The sequence below is a fragment of the Protopterus annectens genome, chromosome 2.part1, assembly GCF_019279795.1.
Source record: "Protopterus annectens isolate FY-2018-M chromosome 2.part1, PAN1.0, whole genome shotgun sequence".
Taxonomy (NCBI): domain Eukaryota; kingdom Metazoa; phylum Chordata; order Ceratodontiformes; family Protopteridae; genus Protopterus; species Protopterus annectens.
Genome location: NC_056729.1, coordinates 249,710,360 through 249,733,116, shown reverse-complemented (window position 1 = coordinate 249,733,116; position 22,757 = coordinate 249,710,360). Strand labels below are relative to the sequence as shown.

Sequence of the window (22,757 nt, the reverse complement as noted above, 5' to 3'; positions counted from 1 at the left end):
TGCTTGGCATTTTCTTTTGCTCAGCATTCTGGCAAACATCTTCTCCATCTGGCTGAGGCGTGCACCAGTAGTACTTTCCATGACCTCAGGCATCATGCCTGGCATCTCCTGGCAGGTGACAAAATCACCACCTCCACAAATATTCCTGGAGGGTACCATTGCACCAGCTATTGGGGTAGTGCTACCTGATGTGGAGGGCCCAGGTAGTACAGGGCCTGCAGAGACAGTTCTGCCAGGTTGGGTCCCAGATGTGCTGGGCTTAATTGTGGCAGCCTTTGGATGGGTAGCAGGTTGAGCTTCAATAGTTGGCCTGTGTCCCTGTGCTGGAAGTTATTTTGTTAGTTGTCAAAAATTGATGACATCAGAATGTTGTGACCACATATATAAAAATTAAAACGAGATAAGGGGTAGGGTAAGAGAAAAAAAAAAAGAAAAAGATAATTAGAACCATCATATGTCACATATGATAAATTAGTATGATATAAATAATACATATAATTTTACATTAACTCTACTTTCTAAAAACTACAAACTATGACTAAGTGTTCCAAGTAATCCTTGCAATATGCATATATTGCACATATGCTTTATCAAATAATACAGATTAACAGCATAGCATATATGCCAATTTTTGTGAAATTATTATGTAATATTTTTAATTATTTTTGATATAACTGTTACCTGTGGGATATGAACCCACAACATCTGAATATACTATTACAATTGACTCCTATAGTTGGCTTGGACTGAAGCAAGCATGCTTGATTTTACATGAGATATGCATGCTTTATTTGCTACTAATGTATAGAAGAGTAATACTTTTGATAAAATAATATTATTTTGTGCTGCATACTTCCCCTTTCTTCTCTAAGTCTTTTCAAACACTCAGCATGGGCATCCCTGTTCGTTGAAATCTCCTGGGCAGCTGTAAAAGACAAAGGGGACAAAAAGTGAAGAGCATTATGCATACCAGTCTTGGCTACATCCAACTTTCTATATAAATTAAAGTATCTTTATCTGTATACTTACACAATTGTGGGATATCAGCAGTCCTAAACTCATCCAGACACTTGTTGGGTTTTACCTGCTTGCTCCTTTTCAGGTCATTGTAGTGGTGCCTACATTGCTGTCCAGTGCATGAAATGCCAGTCACACTATGGACATCCTTGGCCAGACTATTCTAAGCCACCGGTTGATAGTGATACCCAGTATAGTCCTCCTGCAATAGCCTGTGGCTGTAGCACTTTGCAAGGAGTCCAGTGTATATCCTGGAGTCCTCTACACCTCATCTTTGAGCCCTAAATTGGGCAACTTCCCTTCTAGCTCCTACCTTGACCATACAGGTCAAACAGCAACAGTTAGAGTGTTTTCCTGCTAATTCATGTTATCGCATTTAGGGCTAATGCGCAAACCCATACAACTATGCCAACCATGTTTGCATGATGTTAAGTAGAGAGCAACAGTGCCAGAGAGGAAGGCAGTTTATGAACTAGGAAGGGTAATGCAACAGTTGGCATTAGTTTTTGGTTTAGATGCTGCTGTACCTGTTAGTTGATTTAACTTTGCAGACATGTATTTGGGGTATAAACTTTATGACCAGACACATTTTTTGTGGCTTTACACACTGATAAAAGTAATTTGTACAATGTGGAATTCAGACTTATGGACGATAGACAAAACATATTCTTCCACATAGGTATTTTTTCATCTTTGCCACAGAAGAAATGCTTGTCAGACACGAACATTAATTATATAGACACATGACAGAGTGAGTGGTTAACCATGTATGTGTGTGACCTGATAAGATTCTGGTTTATAAATTAATGTGGTTATTAGGGTCTATATTAGAACATTGAAGTTTCAGAACTTCGAATGTTCTAATATTGACACCTAGTAACCGAAAACCGATAAGACCGAAAATTTAGAACATCAAATTTTTTCCTAGGGAAAAAATTTGCTGTTCCAAAACACATACACACAACACAAACAGACCAAACAAACAGCAATCCACACACATACACCTAAAATCTTACATCTAAACCTACACTAAACTGTACAAACACCACTATCTACCCACTTACCTTAACCCAAACCCTAACCCTAAGGTCCATCACTATCGCACACACACCTTGCCTGCGCCCTAACCCTAACTCACCTATCCCACCCTAACCCTCATGTCCACACAATCGCACACATACCTGAACCTGACCGTAACTTTCCACTGCAGAGCTGAAAATAGCGAAGCAACAGGAACGGACAACCAAATTCTTTCCCTAGGAAAGAATTCAGTTATCTAAAACTTCACTATTTTCAGCTTTTGGTTACTAGGTGTCGATATTAGAATATTCGAATTTCTGAAACTTCGATGTTCTAATATAGACCTGGATATTACTATTATTAAAGTACAAAGACCATCCCAGTCCAGAAAGGACACTTTTAAGTACAGAAATATAATTGTCAATATACTCTGTCACACACACAATTCATATGATCTGCAGTGCTATTCATAGTTTTTATTTATAATTATCTTTAGATTGGCCTTTATTTTTTAAAAGTGAGTGGGCAAGCATTAATAAAACTTGGAATGTGCTAGATTAGAACCCTGGCTCACCTGTATTGTGGGAACTAGCTTATACAAGTTGCCACAGGGAAGGCTGGGCTATGACTGTTTTTTACAGTCATTATTGTGCAGAGTGCTTATTGCAACTGAGACCTTGTTTGTCAGACTTGCTCATTAGCTATACATATACATTAAAAGTTGAGTGTTTAACCATATATATATATATATATATATATATATATATATATATATATATATATATATATATGTGTGTGTGTGTGACATGAAAGTTCAGAAAATGTTTAATTGTAGAACCATAATTCTACTGATACCCACACATTTAATATATATGATATCCTGTGTATGCTCAATGCACCTGCTATACATAATTATTTCTATGTGTAATTACTTTTCTATTGTAAATTTTTATATAAAATAAAGTGGAACAGCAGTAATAAAATTTTGACTTTGCTGCAATAGAACCCAGGTTCACCTGTACTGTAGTCCTTAACTTACAACTCTTGCTACAGGAACAACAAGACAGGAGCTGTACATTTTCACATTCATTACTATATATGTGTGCTGACCATCACTCAACTCTGCTTACCGTGTTTGTAAGGTGGAAGACCACACATGATACAATGTATCTGTTTTGAAATTAACAAGTGTCTGCTTGTTGTCTGCATGTGTTCTAGATCTGCAGGTGTTGTGGAAGCTTGCTGACTGCCATGCAACGCTGCTTAGCATGTTTGCCAATGGCATGTAAAGGTGTATTATACAACGACCCCCCATTAATATTCAAAAATGTGCACGCTGATTGGTCAGCATGCACGTTGTAAATCCGAGTTATAGTAATGGAAAAAGGTCCAGTCGCCCAGACATTTTCCATTACTATAACTCTTACAGCAACACTGCCTCGCTATGTTAAACAAGTTTAACATAGCGAGACAGCTTTTAAAAAAAGCAACGGACATTCTCCATTTTTTTAAAGCTGTCTCGCTTATGTTAAACCCATTTAACATAGCGAAACAATTTGTAAAAAGCAACGGAGATCTTGCTTTCTCCGTTGCTTTTTTTAAAGCTGTCTCGCTATGTTAAACCCATTTAACATAGCAAAACAGTTTGTAAAAAGCAACGGAGATCTTGCTTTCTCCGTTGCTTTTGCCCACAGCTCTGATGGCAGCTGCGGAAGGCAGCAAGGAGGCATTATACAATGCCATTATTTAAGAAAAGTAATTATTTTTTTTCTTAAATAATGTCATTGTATAAGAGCAATAACCCACTTCTGGGTGTGGGTAATGCTGGATTTACCCACGGTTGGCTTTGTTTGGCCACTCGGGCTTCGCCCTCGTGACCAAACCACACCAACCATGGGTAAATCCAGCATTATCCACACCCAGGCATGGGTTATTGCTATAACAATGTATCTTTTATGAAACTGACAATGTCTGATTGTTGTCTGGGCCATTACACCATGTACATGCAGAGGTGAGCAATGTGCAAACAAGATTAATAAAGCTCAACATATATTAATATTGTAAAAAGTCTTTATTACTTTTCATCACTAAAAGATACATCTGGGACTTGAAACTTAATATTCCTGCACTGTGTGTTGTGTGATTCTTCATATTTACCAGATGTGCTACACACATACTTGATTCACAACTTTAATTTTTACTGTCACTATCACAGAAGTGACTTTCATTAATTAATTTCACCATTTCAACATATTTGAGCTAAACCATGCATTGTGCAAATATTATTTTAAAAAATTTAAAAAAGGAAACATAAACAGCAAACTACATTTTAACACACCTTACAGATTTTTACACAACTCAGGATTTGAACTGTCAGACTAATGAACCTACAAAACACAGTAAGTGTGCCTTATCTCTCTTTGTCACAGAAACAGCTTTGCAGCAGGAATGCAAATTATTGTGCATCCCAGCAAGTCCCTTTCCACAACAGTATTATAAAGGCATATCACACTTGTGCACTCAGTTGTTTGTACATATGTTGCTTACATATTTAGTGCAATGAATGATCACACAACCATTTGTGAGTATTGTTTGCACCAGTGCAGCTCTCTTCTCTTTGTATTGTGTTCATTCTTCTGTTATATGTGCTCAACTCTCAGGCATGCAGTATGTAGAGCATTTTTGTATCATTGTCCTTAAAATGTATAAGAATATTACATGACAGTAAAATAAAGTTTTCATCACAGGAAGGGGAGTTTGGCTATTTGTGTACAAAAGCTGAGAAATGTGTGCTGTTCACTTCCATTTAAAAGCTTGCTACAATTATTTCTACACTTTGTAAGTGTATCTTGGCTGTCACACCTACTGCAGTAATCATTCCCAGGTACAATCCATTAGCAGTACCTACACTATGTTTTTACATCTGCTATACAAAGTAAAAAGTTTGGGATTTAGCAATTTTAATGAGTTCACCCATCATTTGCATCTTCACTGTGGTCAGAGGCCTGAATCTACAGAATAAGAATGTAACTGTCCAGCTAGGGAAATTAAAGGTGAGGGGACTTGTGTATCTGAAGAGCACAAAGGACAGATATTCCTTTTGATTTATCTGCACAGAAGGCTTCTGATGTTGTTAAGATATATTATTGTATTTTTCAAGTGCATACTAGATTTGTTAGCATGTTACAAAGAAAACATTTATATATATATGCATTAGAAAAATAAACTTTTATCTATATGCACTTCTTATAATTCACTATTGGCAAAGGCATTTTTGGCAGGCACTGACTTTCACTGACAGACGGCCTTATTAGCTGCCATCACAAGTGTTATTGTTAAAACTGGTTATCTTACAATCTTCTATCTTATTGCATGGCAATATAAAGTACTATATTGTCAATGACACAGGGGTGTTATGCTTCTAAGATGGTCCACAGACACTGCCAGGTGAGTGCTAGGCACAATGAGAGGTAACTAGCAATCATATACAATTGATTTCTGTATTGTAAATGTGTAAACATTTTGTGATAATTGTGTTGAAAGCATTTCTAACAACTGAATTATGTGGTATTCCTTGTATTGTACAAACTGTCATTTTCCTATTGTTTGGGGGATGGGGGAGACAAGTACTATTTGTGTGTTGCCACAGCAAAAGTTGGGTTTCAAGAGTTTTGCTCTTGCAATTGTGTAGTCACACTAGTATTTCTATGCTAAACAGTACAGTACTCCATTGCTATTCCTTGTTTTGGACCAAACATTGGTTTGTGTGTAAGTGGGATATTGTACAAACACATAATCTTAAATCACCCACATTCTACTTAGTTACATTAGCTAAGGATCTGCTATTCATTTTTGTTCTTAGACATTTATTTTCATATTCCATGTTCAACGATCACCTTGATAGTCCAGCAGTTACAAGTGTCTTACTTCGGGGCTGAGTCTGTGTGATGCTAGCAGTACATAGTCATTACATGGGTAAGTAAAGCTTGTGAGCATTGCCTGGCATCAGTGTTACTGTATATATGTGCATAGGATGAAGGTTTTATCCCCTTATGTGGGGAGTATATATGCTATCCTTTGCATCTTAGCCAATGCGAGAGCATATTGTGCATGTCTATGTCTGCCTACACCCACAGCAGCTGGTGGTTAACCCTGTGACTCCTCACCTGCATGTGGCTGTGGTGACCTTGCCAGTGGTGGTGGGATGTGTGCCCCTACCCCTTGGTATTACTTCTGAAGCTGTTTTCTCAGAATAATGTTGGGAAGGATGGCATAAACAGTGAAAATTTGAGCACAAGTATGGAGATTTTACTGCAGGGCTCCCCCAGGTGTATCTAGACACCAAAACCATGACTTCACCAGCCCAAACTCACACTCTGTAATATTTCTTGCTTGAGCATGCGGCTCATTATAGTGGTTTTCATTTGATGTGTGTGCATTTTTGATGGATGTCATGAGCCCCAGCTTGTGTGCATAACTTGTATCCCCCAGGAAATGACCCTGTGGGATATCCCCCCCAGAAAACTGCTGATACAGTTGAGAGTTGTGCCAGATATGGGAATCGTGGTAACTGCCAAGGTTACCAGCACACACATTCAGGATGATTCCCTTAGTGTTACATACAACCTGGCAGTTAATGGAGTGGAAGCCCTTTATGTTTATGTAGACCCTTACCTGTTTCCCAGGTGGTGCTTTGATTTAAATGTGCATACATTCTGTGGCACCCAAGACTTCAGGGTATTGTGCTACAGGGAAGAACTGCTGCATAGTTGTTGCTCTGTCCTCAGGTGTACGGAGAAAATGTATGTAGTCACTCGCATGTTGTAGCATATCATTCAGGAAATGATGAAGGATCCTGAATACTGATGCCTGTGACTCCCCCAGCATGTCCCCTGTTGGTCTCTGGAAGGCTTCTGTAGCTAATATTCTAAGTGCTACACGTACCTTAGTCTCAACAGTTATTAGTTCCCTCTCAGTTTGCCCTTGATCTCAGTTGAGGACGACAGAGGTTGCAGAGTTACTGTAATGTGTCTCTATCCACCCTGTAGTGCTCTATAATTCCCACATCATGCAGAACTTTAAATATTAAATGGGGTCTAAACACCCTTCTCTTTTTTGGACAAGGTGTATTACCAGCAGTAGCAGCACAGACTTGGGCCTGTTGCACATACACATGAATAAGAGCACCAGCAGCCCCTAACATTCTCTCTGTGTAGACTCCTTTCCATGGCTGTATTCCAACAGGTTTTGGAATTCACAGGGAAAACCTGCATTGAGTCTACATGATTGCTTTATAGCTTGTTGAATAACTCCTCCATCTTAGATTGGTTGATTAGCATACAATTCAGTTGCTCATGCTGTAATTAGAATGCCATAATGTTTACATGGCTGTACATGGCATGTAGAGCAGCTTACTGAATGCAAAACAGTGCACTTTCATGTGCACGTCTCAGCACGACATGCACAAGTTCTTAGCACAGCATGTAGGCTTTACTGAATCCAGCCCAATGTCTTTTTTTTTCATTATAATGTAATCTACACCTTCTACACACATATACACACACACACACACACACAATTTATAATGGTAATGTTGAAATGTAATTCTTCACTGTGGATAATAACCCTGATAATGTTACCTATGTGCCTCCCGGACTGGTCACCTTACTAATAATAATAATAATTATAACAGCATACAGCTGTGAGTATGCGGTGGAGTAAATAGTACATATGCCAAATAGTGAGTAAACATAAATTGCAAGTTACTCAGGTAGCTGAACATGAACAACACATCAAAACAGCTTGAAAAAGATGTAGTCACACTGCTTTGGTGGCATATCTGTATAATCTATAATGATTATGTGTAAATCTTCCTGAAATATGTTTGAGTACATATCCCCTCATGTACAGTCTGTATGGCCCAGTCCTCTATATTTGGTCTCCCATAACATAATAATAATGATATCAGGTAAAACACAAGAACATCATACACACTGACATCACATTTCTTATAAACTACAATTGTTATTTTGAGGTCATTCTTTGTGTGACACTTTACACTGAGCACTGTTAGTGGTCACAAATGCCAGTACATAAATGGAATTTCTCATTGTAAGGCAAAAACTCAAAACATAATTACAAGTGTGCAATTACTTTACCATCGACCACACGCCTTGGCTAGGCATCAACATGTGCCAGTTAACATTCAAGACATAAACTCAACTAATGCAAGGAGAAAGTATTCCACATAAAATTATTCTCCAATGAAGGAACAATGTATAGTGAAAAGTTACAAGGTTGTCATTCACTGAGCAGGTTTTGATTTGATTATTGCTATGTCAGCCTGCATATGTAGTACAGTAAAGCATAATCTCATGACATGACCAGCAAAAATATGGCATGACAAACATGATGACATAGCACCTTAATACAATGTCTACTGGATAAGTCTTAATACACTTAAAGATCTAGGCATATTCCCAATCATGTACACATCTGTGATCCTCACCTTACAAACTAGTAATGGCAGTTCCCCTGTGCCATTGCTAGTTAACCCACATAGCTCAAAAGTTGTGTCTCATGTTGTCATAGGTTTGATTTCAAGCTGCTATATGTAATCAAAATACATTATTTTTATGTTACAACAATGCATCCTGTAATAGTGGTACAAAATGTAGATAGGTACAAGCAGAGAACAACAGTATCATGTAGGTAACTACATATGCCTGTGTAACAGTGTTAACCTTATGAATGTTATGAACCATCCTTGTGTGAATGCCCAGATGTGGAACAATGCCAAATGACATGTAACTGAGATATCCCCAGTAACGAGTCACTGATATATGTCTCCTGGAATGAACTATACAGAAATAATATATATATATATATATATATATATATATATATATATATATATATATATATATATATATATAGTTAATTCTAGGCCATTTCTTATGTGTATTCCCTGCAGAGATTGAAGGAAACTGGGTGGTGCATCAGGAGAGAATGTGATGCCTCAGAGAGGCACTGGGTGAATATGGATTCAGATATTACTGATTGTCATGTCAGAATAGCAGTGCTTTTACCAATAGGTTATCAATTATGTGGACTTAAGGCTACAAGTGCATGTCAGACAACTACATGAGTATGCATATTCTGCATTAACAAACTCTACAGACCTGTACTATTTGTTCATGTAGCTTTGAACTAGTAAAGTGTTTGGTAAAGGCAGATGGATATGGGTTTAATTCCAGACAACAGAAAAAATGTTTAATATACCTTTTACAATTCAGTATTTACTAGATGTAATCATACTTTAGAATAACATGTAGTCAGGCCCAATATACATTTAATTAACTGTTCTCTATAAACAGGTTGAAACATAATTGCAATATTTGTAGTATGTTTATAATTGTGAGAGCCTGTAATATGATAGTATTACTGTACAAGTAATTTATGGCCTCACATGTTCATATCAGGATGTAAACAATCTTAAAAGTATATGTGGAATATGTAATGATTGTGACATTGACATTACATAATATTTATAATACTTTTTCCTTTTTTGCCAACCCACCATCTTTCTTCTATCATTTATAATATTTTCTTTTTATTTAATTATATTGCATCATTCATTCCTGCTTCATCATGACCACCAGCACAGAGAGCAAGACTGTCCACAGTGGCGTGGACATCCATCCCTACACAGGTGGCTGCACTGGTGCCATCTCTGGTAGCAGAGGCACTCAGCACCAATGGGACATAACCTGGTTGTGTTATTACCACAATACCTACACTACCTGTACCTCCTGCTTCAGATAGCTCTGCTGTTCGGATTGGTGCCATGAAACCCACTAGGAATTGTGGCAGTGTAGGTGGCAAATATAACATATGAATAGAGCTAATAGGCCTGGTAGAGGAGATTATGGACAGTAGGCCCCATACCTGCATTTGCATATAGAAAGTATCCTGCATTGGATTTCAAAATCATTGTCCCATCCAACAGCACTTAGGTGGCTGCAATCCCCATGCCTGAAACAGGAGGCAGTAGAGACAGGTCTGGGGGTAACAACTAGATTTCCACTGTGTTCACACAGGATGGGGATGCACTTCTGAAATCATATACCCCAACCCAATCATGGTGTCTCCCTTCCTCTTGTGTCCATCACTGTCCCTGTCTATATTGTATATCCTGTTTGTCTGCACCTTCTACCTAACCTACCCTTGTTATTCCTAAATACCTTCTCCAATGTTCCTGTCTCTTATTAAAGACAAAAATTGGGAACCTGTCCCACAGAAAAAAATGCACCCATACATAACTCCACTTCGCCTTTGTGTGCCTATTACATACCTGATTTAGTCCAACAGGTCACACAACCTTATTAAGTTGTTGTTACACATCATTTGTGATGTGACTATCCAAGTTTTCCATATTCTTTGTACATAAACCAATCTTAGCTTGTGAAGAAGTGGATAACTATGGTCCTCTCCTACCACCATCCTACTCATTTCTTAATTACTCCCCCAGTGTCCTATCCTCTGCTTGCTCCCCATTCTTAGCACTGTCCTATCAACCCTATTTCATACCTTTATTCCTGTCAAAGATACATTCAGACACCACATACATGGCCATAAATGGCCTATAAACAGAAATCTCTATTTCTGAAATCAGCATTTCTGCAATGCTTGGCATCGAGCAGCAGAGTCTACTGTTACTTCTCATCCTAAGGCAAAAACTCAAAAAATAATTATGCATACACTAATACTTTGCCATCAGTCGTGCACCAGAGCATAGTAGCAGTGACAGAAAGCAATGTCAGTGGCCTCTGTTACTTGTATGTGCTCCATTGCCTTACTGTATAACTGGTAAGAGAAGTCCTTTCAGATGCATTCGATGCAGTGCTATATGTAACTGAGGATGGGTTTCTTTCACATTTCCTTTCCAGTTTCACAGTGTGTTACATTAAACTGGTACAGTTACAAACATATTTGCAGACTGGTGTTAATAAGTGCAATCATAATATCATTTGCATGTATGCCTTGTTATTATCCTGCATAGTGTATACAATCTAAAAGCAAGTTTTCACTGATGCATGCATAAACACAAGACTTACTTGCCATAATGCATGATGCAGTGACCTGGAGATTAACAATCAGGAATGTGTGGGTGGTGTTCTGGTTTGTGACAGCTGTCAGTATCTCCCAACATATTCTTGTTCAATCCCTCTAACAACTTTATGATTGCCATTCTGCACAGTGCCTTCACTGGAACCTTTTATACACATGGCAGTTCAAGCCCCTCTGTGACTTCCATTCCAGTAATATGTTGGTAGCATCACTGTTACACAGAAAGCCATACAAATATGAATATGAGGAGTCGGTTATTATTATAACTATAACAGTCAATGGTTTAATGTACCCCAGATGGGAGGTTTGAATTATCAGTACAGTACGAAGTGTGATGCACATTTTGATAGTGTGTGTTTCACACTATCAAAATGTGGACCCCTTCAACTGTATGCTTTCTTTCATCTTTGATGCTTCTTCTGTGATGTCAGCAGTTAATGCACTGGTCTAGAGAAAGTAAAGTGAGATAGGTAGGTGCTCCATCCAGTAGTGCGTAACTAGTATGAGTGTGTAAGAAGAGGGAAATGGTAGCAGGCAGGGCTGGCTTATTAAACAAGTATGATGTCTGCAATTCTACTCAGTGGTAATATTTACACAAGTAAAGTTTTGTGATCCCCAGGTGATGCAATCACTTTTAAAGGAGAACATATGCATTCAAACACACTGCTTATGGTATACCTTCAACTGTGTTCCTTCAGGCAACTTTGATATGACTTCTTTTGTGATGTTAGTAGCTAGGGCACACTTCGAAAATGCTGAATTACCATAGGAAGGTGTTCACTTCCAGATGTATGTACCTTGTATGAGTATGTAAAACCAAAAAAAATAAAAAACATTGGTGATTGCTGCAATGGCTTGCTCAACAGATGTGATATGAAATAGTTTATTGTTTTTTTTTTTTTTGATGGGTGAGGGAGTTTGATCCCCTAAGCACTGTACTTCTTTTTAAGCAAGCCCCATGTAGCAATATATGTTTGTATCTTCCATTGTGCAGCTGTTACTACAAAGCAGCAGCAGCAGTATTCAGTGGTGAGGAATAGTAATTATCATTTCTCATCCTCTGGCAAAAGCTGCTGAGAGTTTGACTTTGGCTGCATGGCTCTGCTGACTATCGTGCAATGGAGGTTTGAGATGATGCACAGAGGATAACAACAGTGATACAGGCCTGTCTAGGCATCTATTCTGTCAACTCTTGTAGCTTCCACAGTTCACTACAACTCTAATGTGATATTCCAAAAGACTGTGAGGTATATCGAGTGTTGTGATCCAACAATTACTGTTGTCTGCTACACAATGCTCAATTCCTTTGTCAGTTTCCAATAATGCTGCTTCCCACCTTTCACATGTATAGTTTCTCACAACTGTTGTACAGATTGTCATGTGGTGGCTTTAGTTAATACACGTCATATGATTGTGACTCAGGTAGGCAGGCTTTTCAGCCCCATGTGATATACATTGAAACAATGCAAGAAACAATTGTTGCTAGACAATAATGACTGAATGCACATATGTGCTCTGATCAATTCTCCTTGGATATACCCCTGTCATAGGGGTTGTTCTGCTCACTTTTAACCATGACCATTTTCATTCATACACAATACTGCTGATGACCTTCCCCCACATAAGTGACTTCTGATGAGTGTTCAATCACAGTTCAGGTTTAATGGCATGCCCCATATCCCCAGTGTGCATACTTCTCACCTGTTATGATTTTCACAGCTTTTTCAATTTCTGTATCATACTAAGTGATATACTGTTTCACATAGTACTGTGATTGTCTGACATACCTATGAGGATTGCAGTCACTACTTACTGATATTTTTCTGTGTCTCACTTCATAGCCTTCACAACATATGTGCTACTGCCACAACTGTTATGATATCCACTTTCACAATATATAGGAGTGGCATATAAAATTTTTCCCTAAGTATGTGCATTTGTCCACACAATTAGAAGTGTGTTTGTCCAGTATGCCTGCACTGGGAGTTTGAGAGAGGTGCCTATGTATAATTCAAAAACTTTTAAATTCCCATATTGTCCTATAACAGTTTTTCATGCTGAACATTTAATGACTGTTTATTAATGTGAACACAATGCCAGTATTTTTCAACATGTCCATGGTCCCACTCAGTTAATTGTACACCAGTAACATCCTTCGTTGTCCATTCACTGCTAGGCTTTCCATTGGCCGTGTATTCCTGATTTACTTATCTGATGCCAATGACTGCTCACACACTCACTTCAAATTCTGCTTTATTGTGCACACTCTTTTATTTACATTGTGCTCACATATATGTCATGCACTTGATTACCACAGCGTGGCCAGAAGCCTGTGCTGTAGGCTCAAGGAGAGGCTCCTTATCATGTTATGTGCTTTGGCTTCTTGAATTTTGATTAGCAATGATGCTGCTCATGCTAACACAATTTATTGTGTTAGCTTCTGTATGATGTGGACACAGGTGTATGTTTATGGGTTTCAGATATTCCTACAATTATTCCTCATATCCAGATGAAAATATATATTTTTTATCTAATACACAGATTCTCTCTGACTGTGCAATACCATATCTTAAGCAAAATCTAAACATGTGTTATTAGTTTTATGACAAAGGGACACAAAAAGTATTTGCTGAAAATTTATGGAAAGCAGACATTGAAAACCATTAAACTTATGTACTTGCATTTATTTTGTCAAATCCATCACAACCCCATTTTACCCATTGTTGCACAAGAGGTGAAGGTATCACTTTAACAGTGACAATCATCTTAAGCCAAGGTTTACACTGTTGGGTGGCTAGCCCTGCCACGGTAGTTCATCCATACTACTCACTCACATGTATGGTCAATTTAGAGTGTTCAATCCACCTACTGCATGTCTTTGGAATGTAGGAGGAAACTGAAGCACCTGGAGGAAATCCACACAACCACAGGGAGGACATGCAGACTGCACAGAAGGCACCCCAGCTGAGAATCAAACCAGAGAAGCTCTTGCTGTGAGGTGACAATGCTAACCACTGCACCACCGCAGCCACTAATTTTGTCAAACTTTGACCTTGTGAGTTAACTGTTCTGCAAAAAAGAATATTCACATAACCCACAGTATAACCATTTCTTCTTTTATTTCAGAATTGGTTGCAATGTTGACCACTAAGGTATCCACACAAGAGAAAATGTTTGATAGCAATGACCTGTTTCTTGAATTGGGGACTTTGTGTGATCATTCTGAAAGTCTGAATAAAAATTTCATAAGTTTATTTTTTGAATGTCATCTCTGTTAAATTCTGCTATTTGGCAATTCTTCTTCTTTCAGCTTTTCCCTTTTGTAACTATGCAATTGTAACTAAATATTAATTACTTTTGTTTCATTATTAAGTTTTACCTTCAAAGGGTTTGTCTAAAATTATATAATAAACTTCATGATTTTATTGCAAAAGGCATGGTTATATCAGATCACTGAGGCATATATAATGAAAAAAATGGATGTCTCTTAGAGCAATTTGTTCTGCAACTGGAACTTAAATGTATTTATGTTGCTGAATTGTGTTAATAATATTGTGACTAATACGATATAATAGCCTTTTATAATTGTTTCTAGCTGGATGCATAGCACGTAAGATGGGACTTCCAGTTCAGCTTGTTGCCGCAGTGAACGAGAATGATATTTTACACAGGACTGTTCTGCATGGTGACTTTTCACTGGCTGAGTCTGTTAAAGCAAGTCTGTCATCTGCAATGGACATTCAGGTTTGACTATACTTTGCAAGTATTTCAAAATACAGTGCATTTTTGGTAATGAATTACTCAAGACAGTTGCAAGGTAGGCTTCATAACAGTTCAGCAGTCAGGATTTTGATGAAATAAATATCTTGCAAAAGTATCAGTTTAGGCTTCAAAGATAAGAGTAAATTTTACACTAATAAGTGCAAGACTCCATTCTTTCAGTTCATAGGTTCATAGGTTCATACTAGGCTATCTGCCCTGGGGCATTTATAAGCCTAGCCCGATTGTGTTTGGCTTACGCCACCCCTTGATTTGAGTATACTGTGCCCTTTTTAAAGTTTAGTTTACTGTGCCTCTGTCTAATAGTGACACGGAAGTAATCCCCAGGACAAACCTACGATCCCCCATCCAGTCATCAAGATTCTTCTTGAAGAGAGTCAGTGAGGTCTCTGCCTAACATGAATTGGAATTCTATTCCAGAGCGAAGGGAGCCTCTGGGTTATGTATCTGTCCCTCCAGCATGTTCCATTTATTTCTGTGCTGAGGTTCAAGTCCCTCGAGTGCGTGGCTCTAAGGGATTTAGATTTACTGAGGTGGAGCATGTCCATTAATTCTGGTTTGGACAAAGCTTTATATGTCAGGCATAGATCGCCTCAAAGTAGGCGGTATGCAACTGAGTAGAGCTGGAGTTTTTTTAACCGAGCAGCCAAGCAGCATATGGCATCTGTTTGAGTCCCTTGATCCTCCTGGTGAGGTACTTTTGGGGTCTTTCTAATTGCTGCAGGTGTCGGGTAAGGTACATCCCAAAGGGGGCATTGTATTCTATGATGGGCCTGATGAGGGATGAATAAAGGGGCACGATCACCTCTCTTGATCTAGATGTGAATCCTTTCATGATGAGGTGGGCTATGTAGAAGGTCTTTCTAACCACTTTGGCAATGTGGTTGTCAAAGGAGAGATTGCTATCAACTTGGGTCCCCAGATCCTTAATTACTTTCTCTGTACTTAATGGGTTACCACTTATGTGGTAATTTGTGGACACATTGTTTTTGCCAAAGGGTATGACTATACACTTTTTGGCAGTAAACTTTATATTTAATTATCTACCATACTGCAGGTTCAAAAACTGGTGAAAATGAAGAAGATGATGACTTAGATATTATAATAACAAGCAATTTATCTTTTTCTAAACACACAAATTTGTTTACCGAGCTATGTGTCAAAAAATGTGTTATTAAGAAACATAACAACTAGAGATGCTAAATGCATTGCAACTTTGAACAAGGTAAATATAAGACTTTTTAAAGTATATAGCAGCCAGTTCTTTATTTATACTTCTAGGCAGCATAAACACCTTTAGTCTGTATCAAGAAAATTCACAAAAAGGATAATATCAGTAACAAATTTATTATATGTAGACAGGTATAAGCAGCTTAACCTTTTCTCTATACATTACCGATACTTCAGAGGTGTCATTTTACTAGCCTACAAAGCTATTAAACATGAACAACTAAGGAACTGTTAATTATACAACGACCCCCTATTAATATTCCAAAACGTGCATGCTGACTGGTCAGCGTGCACATTGTAAATCAGAGTTATAGTAATGGAAAAAGGTCCGGTCGCCCGGACTTTTTCCATTAGTAAAACTCTTTTTTTACAGCAACAGAGAACGCAAGATCGCCGTTGTTGTTTAGACACTGTCTCACTATGTTAAAGGAGTTTAACATAGCGAGACAGATTGAAAAAAAGTAATGGAAATCTTCCTAGCTCCATTGCTTTTTTTAAAGTGTCTCGCTATGTTAAATGGGTTTAACATAGCGAGACAGCTTTAAAAAAAGCAATGGAGATTCTCCGTTGCTTTTTTAAAGCTGTCTCGCTATGATAAACTCCTTTAACATAGCGAGACACTTTGTAAAAAACAACAGAGATTTTGACTTCTCTGTTGCTGTTTTTCAAAACTGTCTCGCTATGTTAAATGGGTTTAACATAGCGAGACAGCTGTAAAAAAGCAACGGAGATTCTCCGTTGATTTTTTTAAAGCTGTCTCGCTATGTTAAACTCCTTTAACATAGCGAGACAGTTTGTAAAAAGCAACGGAGATCTTGCTTTCCCCATTGCTTTTGCCCACAGCTCTGATGTACTGTGTAAGCAAACGCATGTGCAGTACATCAGAACTGCCGCAGAATACCAGACAGCTGCGGAAGGGCAGCAAGGAGGCATTATACAATGCCATTATTTAAGAACAATAATTATTTTTTTTCTTAAATAATGTTATTGTATAATAGCAATAACCCACTTTTGGGTGTGGGTAATGCTGGATTTACCCACGGTTGTCTTTGTTTGGCCACTCAGGCTTCGCCCTCGTGACCAAACCACACCAACCGTGGGTAAATCCAGCATTACCCACAACCAGGCATGGGTTATTGCTATAATCTTACACTTTATAACAGAGCGAAAACATATAAACACCATAATATGATATTTTGTATTGATCAGTACAGAAGAGGATTAAGATAACAGATTATGACAAATTGTATACCCTGAATCTGGAGTAATCTACTACCCTGTATTTGTAAATCAGCTTATGTTGCAACTTTAAAAAGAATTTAGATGAATGGGTCAGTGTAAATGCTTATAATCCAGAATTCTCAGAGTATGTGTTCGTGATGGTCTTCTGGATGGTACATAGTAATAAAAAACTGTGAAGCTGTGTAGAACACACAAAATGTTTCAGAAAGTCAGAATATTAACAAAGTGGGTTAGGTACATTAAAAAGAAGTAAAGGGGAAATGGATCACAGTTAAAAGAAAATATACTACTAATCACATAGAAGCTTAAAATGCAGACTAATTGGGCATTATAGCAGTAATAAACCAAACTGAAAATAAGGCCACTGAGTACCCAGAGAATGCTGGAAAATTAAAACCTTAACTGATAGTGGAGGACTTTGACCCCTGTTATATTTTAATATACTCTGAAGCACAAGCAGTAATAAAAGATAACACTCATATGACAGCATTGCTCTGCAGTTTCCAACTGTGTGTGTGTTAACAGAGGATACTGGAAGAGAAGAGGTTAAGCGCAGCTTCAGCAGTAAGAAGTTAAATTACTGAGCCTAGGCCATAAATATGTTATCTCACAGTTTTGAATGAAGCCAGAGATGCAATGTCTGTAAGAAGTTGCTTTGTTAGTCCCTGTAGGAGGAGTAGAAGTTTGTAATTGTTTTATGACTTCCAGAAGCTGCATCAGGTCAGCGCAATGCTCTTGTGAGTGAATTATTAAAATGTAGGTGCTATGTCCTGGCAGTTTCTAGCAATGAGGGGTTGCATGGGAACCAGAAGTCAGATGACCAGATGTATGTGATGTCATTCTGTACAAAAATAATGTTTTAATATTAGGTGAGATAGAAGTCTCAGGGCAGTCTGTTTCTTGGAACCTGATATAGAAGGATCCCTCCCCTACTTCATCTTGGATTGCTCTATTTTAAGTAGGAACAGTAATTCTCTAGATCAGTCAGGAAACTATAGTGAGAATAGTTAAATATTGTTTTTCGGTAACTGTGTGAATCTTTCAAGCTGTGTTATTTTTAATATTTCCTGTGATGAAAACACTGGTGTGTACTGTAAACAGATATTTCATATTTCGTGTTCTTTTATTATTCATTATTAAATATATTTAAACTTTTCATTGTGGCTTGTCCTTTAGAGAATATGTTAACCTTTGAAAGTACTTAAATCTATTGGTGACACTGTGGCCACTCCTGAAGCCTAGCTATTTGATCAACATTGCCATTTGTATAAATATTAATTTCACTGAGTATAATTGGGTACCACTGCAAGACCCTTAGGTAGCTGGCTTTGTAGTATCTGGTGGCAGTAATAACTACCTTATAGTCTGGGCAGAAAGGGGCAGAGTGGGTAAATATGTGCCAGCCTTTCCTAGGTGTGTGTGTGTGTGTGTGTGTGTGTGTGTGTGTGTGTGTGTGTGTGTGTGTGTGTGTGTGTGTGTGTGTGTGTGTGTGAAAATCAAATCTCACAGTCTGTGTGTGTCAGCTGCTTGGAGCAGGGACATGAAGCACTGGTTTCACAGAGAGGGTGCTGGAGACCTTGGCTTGCACACTCAGCCGAGGACTTAACCCTATACCTGTTCTAGTGGGGAGCCTTACTGGGACCCTGCAGGCAGACAGATATAAAGAAATCTAGACCCCAGGCGGACTGTGTTCCCTGTGTGCTCTTAAGGGAAATTTTGCTTGATGCAGAGAGGTCTGCATCTGGAAATAGTGAATGTATCCATTGTATTTCAAGTGAGCATCCCTCTCCAGTGTCAGTGGTGATGATTCAGGCTCCTTGATTACTGGCCCAGAGTAGGGACATCACATACACTACGAGCCATGTTTTTATTTTCTACTTTTTCTTGTCTAATATTATATATCATTGACGATATTCTACCAATCTATTTCTGCATTTAAGCAATTTTTTTAAAATTCTTGAATATGTACTCTTTCATATCAATGAACGGTGCACACATATAACCTTCATCAGTACAGAGCTATTATAAAGCACCCTCTGTAAATTTTACCAGTGATAATCTAGTTTTCCCTACTATCCTGATTCATGTACAAATATATCCAGGAATTCATTATAGTGGGAATCATATAAGCCCTGCTTCTACCATGAGGGAATTTGTGATTCAGAGACATGTTGGCCACAAAAATGGAAGACCTCATTATCGGCTAATTTGCATGCCTCTGCGACACATTTCCTACTGCAATGTGCAGATCACACAACAGTATAAATTCACACACACACACACCAAAGTTACCCTACTTGTCCTCCTGACTTATCTCTCCTCTCAAAACTCCCCCCACCTACCCGGACACCATAATTGTTTAAGTGCCATTATAACACACCTGTAGTTCCCCTGATGGCTAGTGTGTCCCTCCCCACCTCTGACCCCTATAATTTTGTATGCGCAATTATGGCACATTTGTAGAATCCCTGGTGTCTAGTGTTTCCCATCACCCATACCCCCAATCCCTTGTATTGATACCATTGTCATTAAGGTACTTGTCTAATGATTCCTCCCACCCTGATCCCTGTAATGATGTTCTTGCCATTAATGGATTTCTATATAATGTATTACTGGTGTCTAGTGCTTTCTTAATCAGTGTAGTGATGTTGGTGCCATAAAAGCAGTTAAGGAAATAGTCACCACTGCTGTCTATTGGCTTCCTCAACTGTGCAGTCCCCACACCACTGTAGCAGTAGGTACTTGAATCATGGCCTTCTGGTAGTGTTCAATACCATGATGCTATAGGCATGGGCATGTCTTCTTGAATCACTTGCAGTGTAGATGCCTTCCTGGAGGGAGTTTGAGGGGAGAGATCATATGGCTAATCAGCATATGTCTCTCCTCTGGACTGCCTTATTAACATTCAGCATGGCCGCAGGGCCAGTCCTCCATGGTGTCGTACATCTTCATGCTAGAATAGCATGCAGCATCATGTTAGGGTAGTTGCTAAATAGCAAGAGTGCTGTGACATGACATATGCACAGAGGTGTACACATTGTGGTACCTTCCTGAACCCCCCATAGCATTTGGAAATAAAAGGTTTCTCTTGCAAGTCTTTCAGTGTGTTTCACTGTGATCATACAACTTAGTGTGTATTTAAATTTTATATGAAATGTAGATTAAGGAAAAGAAGCACAGAAGAATGGTAAACAGCTGCAGCTTAACAATGATGGTTATGATTGTGCAAAGGCAAATACGCTTATGAATGTGAAAAGAAATGTTATATATTTAATTATTTTATTTACATCTCTTTGACCAGGGTTATCCCTTGTAGCAAAAGGCATGTATGTGGGGAATTTGAGGAACGAACTTGTAAGTTTATTATTTGGAATGACCATGTATTAACTGAAGTAGTTCATCTTACAGAAACAGGTTTAATAGTTAACTCTATATATGATATCAGTAATGGAGATTATAGGCTTAGCTGCCTTTGTGGGTCATTTTAAACTCAGCCAATTTCCCTTTCAAAAGTGAGAACCAGACTTTGTACCTTATGACTGTGAGGTAAACACTTTAACCATTATGTCAACCCTCAAACTTCAACACCCAAACTGTAAGGGTAGTGATGATCAGTAAATGAATGCTATAACTTGAGGTACATATAAAGCATTAAATCCTGCTCTCACAACAACTGCAAAAGTGTATGCATTCATTGGGCACAGAGCCTGGGTCATTTTATACACAACAAGCCACTGCACTATTGCTTAGCTAAATACCCTTGTCAAATAAATTCATAAAATATATGCAACTTTCAACAGATCACACCCTGAATACCTATAGAGCAAAGCTTGGTGACCAGTTTACTAGCATAACAAGTATGTTCCATTAAAGTGGGATAAAGTCTTAGTTGCTAAAATCTGTGTGTTCTGACAAGCAGAAAGAATGTTTGGTTACGGAGTCTGGGATCAGTGAGTAGCAGTGTAAGACTACAGTGACACTGATTAGAGATAATACCACCACAGTCCTTGGCTGAAGACATGACTAAGTAATTTGGGACTAGAAAGGTGTTTGAGTAAAGGAATGGTTAAAAGAAAGAAAGGAAAGATGTGAAACTAATAAGGAAAAGATATGGAAATGAAAGAAAGGCACAGTTCTATGAGCAAAGCACATGATATGTGCTGAAGCAGTGGAAACTGAAGAAGGAGCAGACTAAGCATGTACAGACTGGAATGAAAAGGCATAGTACTGAAGAGAATTAAGATTCAAAGAAACGTTCAGAATCTTGGAAGTTATGATTAAAGAATGAAGTTTCAGGGATTACCGATATTAGTAAGGAGAATAATTGCAAAAAGCAGAGGGTAGGCAGCAGAAGAAAGCTGACAATACCTGAAAGAAATATTTATTAACTTTTGCACATCTCTAAAATGTGTATATTGTCATGCCAATCCTGTCCACAATTTCAGCAGCTGTTTCATTCCATTAATCCTTCTCTCAAATTTAACTAGTTTTGCCCTACTTATGCAATAGCTTATTGCATATCCTACACTAGTACTGTACCTTTCAACTTTCCTAAAGCTTCTCATACAGCTCTTCAGAAATATTCCACTATCTCTCATCATCAGTACCCCAATCTTAACTTTCAAATTATTACAGCTTGTCTATGTTTCCCTTCTTTCCAAATGTCAGTATAATTTATCTAGTCTTGCATGATCCTCATCCATTCTTCCCATGGACTACTAATGCCATCAAAGTTTTCATTCTCAAGCATCTTCAGTTAATTCCAACCCAGTATTGTTTTCTTCACTAGCTTTAAATATTCTTCTTGTCTAAAACTGTACTCCTTTTCCTAACATCTTCAAATCCCACCTCTGATACCACCACATTGCACACTATCTGTGTGCTAGTGTACCTCCATCAACCCCTCCCATAACTCCTCTTTCCAACATAATTTGTTTTTTTTTCACTGTTTCCCTCCTAGGACCAAACCCTTAGCTTGTACCCTTGCTTAACAGTCTCTGTTACACTATCACTGTCCCTTTCCAGTACTATCTCATCCCACCCTCTCCATGCATTCACTACCAGTCTGCCCTTTCTGTCCTTTTTGCTGTTATTCTGACCACTTTCTCCTAGATAACAGTCGGAATATAATATTAAAAGTTTAGCATTCTATCCCTTCTAGTCTACAGTCTTCAACCCTTCCAACTAAACAGATCAGAAGCCCTTGCATTTTTACACACACACACACACACACACACACACACACACACACACACACACACACACACACACACACACACACACACACACACACACACACACGCATGCACGCACACACACACACACACACACACACACAC

General features: G+C 38.3%; 1 protein-coding gene across 2 annotated transcripts in view; it reads left to right on the top strand.

The window, feature by feature from the left end:
- THNSL2 (threonine synthase like 2) overlaps positions 1-22,757 on the top strand; it is a 557,708-nt gene that overhangs the window by 352,031 nt on the left and 182,920 nt on the right. For both annotated transcript variants that reach the window (XM_044062109.1, XM_044062108.1), the window contains one exon: positions 14,762-14,910. In XM_044062109.1, the coding sequence (XP_043918044.1) occupies positions 14,762-14,910 (149 nt within the window). The remainder of the gene's footprint in view (positions 1-14,761; positions 14,911-22,757) is intronic.